This window comes from Gorilla gorilla, chromosome 21 (assembly GCF_029281585.2).
Source record: "Gorilla gorilla gorilla isolate KB3781 chromosome 21, NHGRI_mGorGor1-v2.1_pri, whole genome shotgun sequence".
Taxonomy (NCBI): Eukaryota; Metazoa; Chordata; class Mammalia; order Primates; family Hominidae; genus Gorilla; species Gorilla gorilla.
The window spans coordinates 75,100,599-75,108,110 of NC_073245.2; the positions used below are offsets into that span (position 1 = coordinate 75,100,599).

At 59.1% G+C, this 7,512-nt stretch overlaps 1 protein-coding gene and 1 long non-coding RNA gene across 3 annotated transcripts; one reads left to right on the top strand and one right to left on the bottom strand.

Moving 5' to 3' along the window:
• The first annotated feature begins 1,523 nt into the window (after positions 1 to 1,523).
• Positions 1,524 to 5,667, top strand: MRGBP (MRG domain binding protein). 2 transcript variants are annotated; one of them, XM_055372599.2, is made up of 5 exons: positions 1,538 to 1,747; positions 2,176 to 2,297; positions 3,659 to 3,740; positions 4,047 to 4,121; positions 4,523 to 5,667. In XM_055372599.2, the coding sequence occupies exons 1-5, from the start codon at positions 1,600 to 1,602 to the stop codon at positions 4,708 to 4,710; spliced, it is 615 nt and encodes a 204-aa protein (XP_055228574.1). In that variant the 5' UTR covers positions 1,538 to 1,599; the 3' UTR covers positions 4,711 to 5,667. The 2 variants fall into 2 exon arrangements, with proteins under 2 accessions (XP_063558503.1, XP_055228574.1); XM_063702433.1 differs by having other exon boundaries at positions 1,524 to 1,747; positions 3,659 to 5,667.
• A 33-nt stretch (positions 5,668 to 5,700) lies between these two features.
• Positions 5,701 to 7,179, bottom strand: LOC129529058 (uncharacterized). Its single transcript, XR_008674434.2, has 2 exons — positions 7,085 to 7,179; positions 5,701 to 6,153 (listed from the first exon to the last, which is right to left on the bottom strand). It is a non-coding gene; the product is annotated as an uncharacterized lncRNA (long non-coding RNA).
• Positions 7,180 to 7,512: the final 333 nt, after the last annotated feature.

Here is a 7,512-nt window from a genome sequence, read left to right on the forward strand (position 1 = left end):
CCCAGCACTTTGAGAGGCCGAGGAGGGAGGATCACCTGAGGTCAAGAGTTCGAGACCAGCCTGGCCAACATAGTGAAACCGCGTCTCTACTAAAAATACAAAAATTAGCCGGCCGTGGTGAGCGCCTGTAGTCCCAGCTACTCGGGAGTCTGAGGCAGTAGAATCGCTTGAACCCAAGAGGCAGAGGTTGCAGTGAGGCGAGATCGTGCCATTGCACCCCAGCTCGGGCAACAGAGCGAGACTCTGCCTGAAAAACAAACAAAAAAGAAGCCGGTCTCCATCCGCAGTGACTCGCGTTTCCCTCCCCCTCCCCCGTCCCCGGCAACCGTGCATCTACTTTCTATTCCTATGGAGTTGCCAGTTCTGGCTCTTCCTGTGAATGGATACCCATGCTGTGTATTTTGGTGTCTGAATTCTCTGACTTTCGTCTCAGCCCGCACCCACGCTGCCGCAGTCCGCGCTCGCTGCTTTTAGGCTGAACGCGGCTGCGCCGTGCGGGTGCCCGCGCTCCGGGCGCCCCTCGCCGGTTCAGCCCCGGGTTGGGGGCGGCGCTTGCCTCGCGGCTGCGGGTCCCAGCCTGAACCTGTGTCTTGTTCCACTGCCGCGGGCGCCCGCCACGGAGCTGCTGCTTCCTAGGGAGACGGTTCCATCGTTGAAGGAACGGCCAGACTGTCTTTCGCAGCAGTGGCCCATCTGACCGCACAGCACGACCGCACGAGGGTCCCGAGCCCTGACCCTGGCAGCACTCGTCACCCCGGCCGCGTGGTTGTGGCGGTCTCGGTGGGGCAGGGGGTCCCCACGCGGGCTGATTCTCGTTTCGCGTGACCGATGGTGCTCATTAGCCGTATCTGTACATTTTTTTTTTCGAGTCGGAGTTTCGCTCTTGTTGCCCAGGCTGGATTGCAATGGCGCGATCTCGGCTCACTGCCTCCCGGGTTCAAGCGATTCTCCTGCCTCAGCCTCCCGAGTAACTGGGATTACAGGCGCCCGCCACTACGCCCGGCTACTTTTTTTGTATTTTTAGTAGAGACGGGGTTATACGATGTTGGCCAGGCTGGTCTCGAACTCCTGACCTCAGGTGATCCGCCCGCCTCGGCCTCCCAAAGTGCTGGGATTACAGGCGTGAGCCACCGCGCCCGGCCCATCTGTACATCTTCTTTGGAAAAATGTGTATCCAAATCCTTAGCCGTTTTATAGTTAGATTGTCTTTTTATTATCGAGTTATAAGAATTATTTATACCTTCTACAAGGAAGTTCATTATCAGATAGAGGATTTGCAAATATTTTCTCTCAACTGTGGGTCGTCTTTTCACTTTTCTGATGGTTTCCTTTGAAGCACAGACTTTTTTGTTTGGGTGCAGTGTATTTCTTACTGTGCTTTAAAGAGAAACACGTTTTAAGCACCCCCGCGCGGGGCGGAGCAGGGCGGAGTCCCCGGCGGGAAGGGACCCGAGACCTCGACTGCGCCTGCGCCGACGCCGGCGCGTGAGCCCGAGCGCGTACCCGGCGGAGCGCGCGCCCGCCCCCGAGTGCGCCTGCGCGGAGCTCGTGGCCGCGCCTGCTCCCGCCGGGGGCTCCTTGCTCGGCCGGGCCGCGGCCATGGGAGAGGCCGAGGTGGGCGGTGGGGGCGCCGCAGGCGACAAGGGCCCGGGGGAGGCGGCCACCAGCCCGGCGGAGGAGACAGTGGTGTGGAGCCCCGAGGTGGAGGTGTGCCTCTTCCACGCCATGCTGGGCCACAAGCCCGTCGGTGAGCGCCCAGGCTGCGGACGCGCGTGGGGGCGGGGCGGGCAACCGGCGGGGCGGGGCGGGGCCTGCGCTCGCGACACCCTCGCCCCCCCACGCTCCCCGCCGAGCCCGGGCCGTGACACCGCCGCCACACCCGCCCCGGGACCCCCGCCCCCTCCCACGCGCCCTTCGGACCCCGCCCACGACCCCTACCCCCGTGACACCGCGAGGCCCCAGCCCGCAGTGCCCCACCCCTACCCCCGCCCCGGGACACCCCACCCCCTCCCACACACACCACCCAGCCCTGCCCCCCCACAGCCCCTCCACACCCTGGCCCTCCCCATCTCTCCGCAGCCACCCTTGCCCCTCCAGTCCCCAGGGCAGCCCGTCCCCTCCATCCCCGTTCTCCTCCCCGCTCACCGGTTATCCCGCCGCCCCTCCTCCCCTCAGGTGTGAACCGACACTTCCACATGATTTGTATTCGGGACAAGTTCAGCCAGAACATCGGGCGGCAGGTCCCATCCAAGGTCATCTGGGACCATCTGAGCACCATGTACGACATGCAGGCGCTGGTGAGCCCAACCGCCCTCCCTGTGCCGCCCGATGGGGGCACGAACCCGCACACCGCTCTCTGAGAGTCAGCCTGAGCTGGGCAGAGGCCCCTCCATGTCTGCTGGGGTCTGCTGGGCAGAGTAGAGGCCCCTCCATGCCTGCTGGGGTCTGCAGTGAGCACTCAGGGTCAGCCTGAGCTGGGCAGAGGCTCCTCCGTGCCTACTGGGGTCCGCTGGGCAGAGACCCCTGCAGTGAGGCCTGTCCTTAAGGAGGGCATCCCGGGGCTCCAGAGCCTGTCATGGAAAGCACAAACACAGTGCTAGCAGCTGGCTAGCTTTTCAGGGGGTCTGCTTTAGGCTGGGTGCTGGGCCAGAGTCTCCAGCTGAGACCCTGGGGAGGGAGGGAAGGATGCAGAGTCCCGGGCCCTTAGGCCATTGTCAGCCTCCTGGGAGGCCCCCGAAGTGCTTTAGGCAGAGGGTGACCCTATCCGAGTCACACCAAGGTGAATTTGGTGACTTCTGTGGGAATCAGACAAGTAGAGTTCCAGTCCTCGCAGAGCTTGGAGCTGGCAGTGTGTGACGGGCGAGTGGGTTAACTAGGTAAGCAGGCTGGCCAGAAGAGACAGGTGGGTGTTCCAGGCCCTGTGGCAGCAGGAGGTGGTGGGTCCAGGAGCTCAAAGAAGGTGGTGTACTTGGAGAGTGGGGTGGGGGTCGGGGGTCAGGTGACCAGGAGGAGTGGGGACCTGTGCTGGTGGAAAGAGAGTCTGTGCCAGCCACGTTGGACTCAGGGCCACACCAGCCATCCCAGTATGACATAGGTCTCTCCCTCTGGTCTGTGCGACCTCAGGAGGGCAGTGCCTGGCAAGCACTCTCTTCTTCTTTGCCTGGTTCTGTGCCTGTGGCGCTCCCAACCGACACCCTCGGTGTCCATGGGCTCCTGCCACGTGGATGAGAACTCGAGGTGCCTGCGGCCTTTCCCCAGGGCTGTCACTGTGCCCTCTGCACGCCGCCTTGGGGAACACAGTCTCATGGTGAGACCGCAGGCCGTGCTGGGCAGGCGGAGCCCACAGGTGTGTGTCACCAGGGCTGCCCGGTCCTCAGGGCCCGCCTTAGTGATGCTGGCCCCGGTGGGTCTTCCTGACTCCTGCCCCTGCTGCCGCTGGTTCTGCCCTCCCTGGGTCTGTCTGGAAAGCCCAGCTATGGCAGGCGCTGTTCACAAAAAGAAGAAATGCCCTTTGCCCTTGCCCCGCCCGCCGCAGCCTCCAACACAGTGATGTGTGCTCATTGGCCTCTCCCCAAGTGGCTCTTACACGGCTCTAGTGACTTCTTGAAACTGCATTTTCACCCTTGTTTCTTAAACAAAACTCTCTATTCGACATCAGCATGAGTCTGAGATTCTTCCATTCCCGAATCCAGAGAGGAACTTCGTCCTTCCAGAAGAGATCATTCAGGAGGTCCGAGAAGGTGAGACTCGGGAGAGGTTGGGCTTGGGATTCAGAAAAGGCCAGACCCTGGCCAAGGGCAGGGAGGTGAGGGTGAGGACCCCGGGCCTCCAGGGAGGTGTGAGGGTCCAGCGCAGACCCCGCCCTACCTGTGCTTGGGTGGTCTTGGAACCTCCGGGATTGGAGAGGACTTTGTTTGAGAGCAGTGGCTGGACGGAAGCTGAGGCCTGTGTGGGCAGCAAGCGTCGGAGCAGTCCCTGGCCTGACCATCCCCCAGCGTCGGCCACCACCATGGGTTTTCGGTGAGCGTCAGCTGTCTCCTCCACAGGAAAAGTGATGATAGAAGAGGAGATGAAAGAGGAGATGAAGGAAGACGTGGACCCCCACAATGGGGCTGACGATGGTGAGTGTGGAGCTCACCCTGCCCTGATGCCCTTTGGGGCTCAGCACCCCAAGACTGCCCTCAGGCAGGGCACAGTCAGGTGGGCGTAGAGCCTGCGGTGCAGAGGCCCCAGGCAGGTCATCTAGGCACAGGATGGATCCTGCAGTGCCCCCTCCCCAGGAGCTGAGTGCCTGCTCCATGTTGTAGGCCGGGGTCTGAGCGGCAGTCCCTGCAGTGCCCGCCGCAGGCAGGTCCTCAGGAGGACCAGGCCCCTCTGTGGGCCCAAATGCAAGGGGCTCCCAGCTCAGGAGGAAGCTTTGGGTTCAGAGGGTCACGTGTCAGTATGCAGATTTTTTTAACAGGAAGACAAAAATAAGATTCTGGATATTCTGTTTTCAGCCAAGTGATTTTTCGTTTCTCAGTTTTTTCATCTTCAGGGAGTTTGGGGAAAGCATCAGAAAAATCCAGCAAAGACAAAGAGAAGAACTCCTCAGACTTGGGGTGCAAAGAAGGCGCAGACAAGCGGAAGCGCAGCCGGGTCACCGACAAAGTCCTGACCGCAAACAGCAACCCCTCCAGTCCTAGCGCTGCCAAGCGGCGCCGCACGTAGACCGTCAGCCCTGGCGGCGGCAGAGAAGCGGGTGAGGCACTGTGGTCGCTGAGGGGGTCAGCTGGGTCTGAGTGCCACCCCCCAGGCCACAGTGATACCATCCCAGTGCCATGAGCCCACACTGCCCGCCCTCAGGCTCTCAGGTGAACGTGGCCGTCAGCGGGGAAACGTGTGTGTCAGTTGGACCGTGTGGGACCCTGATGGACCTGAAAGACCAGGATCAGTCCAGCTCAGATATTGAGGGCTCTGAAGCCTCGTTCTGTCTTCTCTGGAGCAGCTGTGGCTTCCCCGTGGCTGCTTGGTGACATGGATTAGCGCTACGTGGGCTGCAGCATTTGGGATCCAGGCTACCTAGAGGGGCATCGGGCCAGGGGAAAACCTCGGATTAGCAAGCAATAAAAACATAACCTCACTCTTCCTCAAAGGAGCCACTGGTCTTCCCTGCGTGACTCAGTTCTTTCCACCTGTTTGTCCCGCTGCAAGCCTCTTTCTGCGCTGACTGTGACATCAGAACGTGGCCTTCCTGTCACCCCTCCGTGCCACGCACTGAAGGCCACCCCCCCCCCCCCCCACCTGGGAAACTAAGAACTGGATATTTTGCCTCATTCACTTGTACTGTAACAATGTATATAATTTGGTTGGTATTTCACTATTTAATTTTTAAGAAGCCTATTTTACTAGTGTTTTATATGAACAAAGTACTGCAGAAGTTAAACCTGTGTTGTATTTTTTCTGAGATGTTTTGCTTTAAGAGATACTTTTTGCTCAGTTTTTATATGCCAGATACAGAGAATTTGTAGCGGTTATTTTTGTATGATCTAGTAACTTGCAAACAGACCAAATGGGTGAGAGGCGGGGACCGTGCAGCTGTCGGGCTGATGAGGAGGCGGCCGCCCCAGTGCTGATGGAGATACCACTTTTGTGTGACTGCGAACATTAAAGCACAAAAAAATCCAACCTGGAGTTGTGTGATTTTGATACCAAAGTAAGTTCACTTTTCCTCCAAAAGGAAGTTTTTATTTTTCCAAGATTTATAACTAAAGCATACACTTAGATGACTTATTAACATTCACTTGATACAACGTATAAACAAAATAGTAACAGATTCTGAGTGGTTATTTTGTGGACTGTGACAAGCACTTCAAATACAAAATGTTAGGAGGGCAAAACGGTGTGGGCCCTCATAGGTCAGGCAGGCACCAGTGGGCTCCTTCCTGCTGAAAGCTGCGGCTGTGAGATGAGACCGCTGGCTGGGTCACAGAGTGAAATCCAGCGTTCTGTGTGCGGACAAGGAGACAAGCTGTCATGGCCAGCCATCGCACCCCAATGTCTTCAGCTTGACGCTGCTTCTCTGCCAGTGGAGCCTCCTCCACCACCTGGGAACATCCCTGGCCGTCTGTCCCTGAAGTCCTCCTCACCATGACGCAGATCACAAGGCACCCACTAAAGGGGCAAAGCCAGGAATCCCATGCCATGTGATCGCCCCGTGTGGCACCTGCCACTCGTCTGCACCAAACGCACTGCCACTTCTGGGGAAGAACAGCCCAGGGAAACTGCTGGTCTACGGCCTGCCTGAGCTGTATTCCAAGGGTAGAGCAGCTGCCTGGGGGGACCCTGTGGGTCCCTTTTCTATAGAGCCAGGACAAATCCACAGCCCTGCAGTAACAGCCTGCCACAAAGAGCAGGCATCTGGAGGGCCTCACACACATAGACCAAAGGACTGAGCCCGCCTGGCATTCCTCCACTCACACCACAAATAGCCCTGCAGCCAGGGAAGGGTGGGGTCTCCCTTTGCTGCCCAAGTGTGCCCCCTTGCCCATCTGATCTCTCCTGTTAGGTCAGCCTCAGTCAGGGCTTTGTGCCAGGTCCTGTCCTGGAGTCTCAGTCCGGGACAGCAGCCTGGCTCTTAGGCAGTCCAGAAGCAGCAGGGCAAAGGGGGGCAAATACTAACACGGGGTGTCACAGGATGGCCAGGAGGAGTCCTGCTCGCCACCCAGGCTCACTGTTCTAAACCTCCATCTGAAACCGCATCTCGGGTGACCTCAGATTGTGCTGGGAAAGCCTAGTTAATAAATCTGCCTCATCTCGGTTACTGTAACATTTTGCTGCACTTCCAGGAGAAAGCGAGAGGCCACAGAGTAAGCCCACCGGGCAGGTGAGCAGCGTGCCCCCGCCCCGGGCCTCCCTTCTGGACCAGAGGCTGACTGGTTGAAGTCAGGAGCCACGTAGCCCTTATGGACTCACAGGGGTTTCTGGGCTTCCCTGTGGGGAGGCCCAGTTCATGCTCTGCTGGCAGGTGGGATGACCAGGTCAAATTCACAAGTGTCAGGGCAAGGGCGATGTGGCCTCAAGTCCTGGTAAGCACTGTACTTACCCTCTCCTGGCCCCAGGGGTCCTGTCTGTAACCTGGGGGCTTTATGTAATGCACACTCCACCATGTCACGTAGAAGGTGCCGACTGAACCCCAATCTGAAAAGGAAAACAGCTGGCATGAGGCTGGCCCGTGCACGGACGCTCACGCGCCTGCTGCTGTAGAGGCGAGACGTGGTACATTGTGCACTCGGGACAAGATCTGAACGGGTCAGAAGCCGCCGCTGATGTTGAGCCTGGAAGCCTCAGCAGCGGCTCTATACCTGGAACACCCAGGGCCCAAGAGCACCTGCTGCCGCAGAGACATTTTCTCTATGGCTGGCAGCTGCGGGTGGGGACTCAGTGAAGACTGAGAGTGGGAGTGATCTGAACTCCCCCGCCTGGCCCACCCAGGGCGACCCAGGGGTGACTGGGAAAGGCAGTTGGGCTCCA

What these genes read in the sequence shown, in the direction of transcription:
- MRGBP (XM_063702433.1), top strand. Translation starts at nt 1,600, where the DNA reads ATGGGAGAGGCCGAGGTGGGCGGTGGGGGCGCCGCAGGCGACAAGGGC. An exon ending in GCTGGGCCACAAGCCCGTCG is followed by an intron (nt 1,748 to 2,175) that starts GTGAGCGCCCAG and finishes TCCTCCCCTCAG; the next exon opens with GTGTGAACCGACACTTCCAC. An exon ending in TGTACGACATGCAGGCGCTG is followed by an intron (nt 2,298 to 3,658) that starts GTGAGCCCAACC and finishes ATTCGACATCAG; the next exon opens with CATGAGTCTGAGATTCTTCC.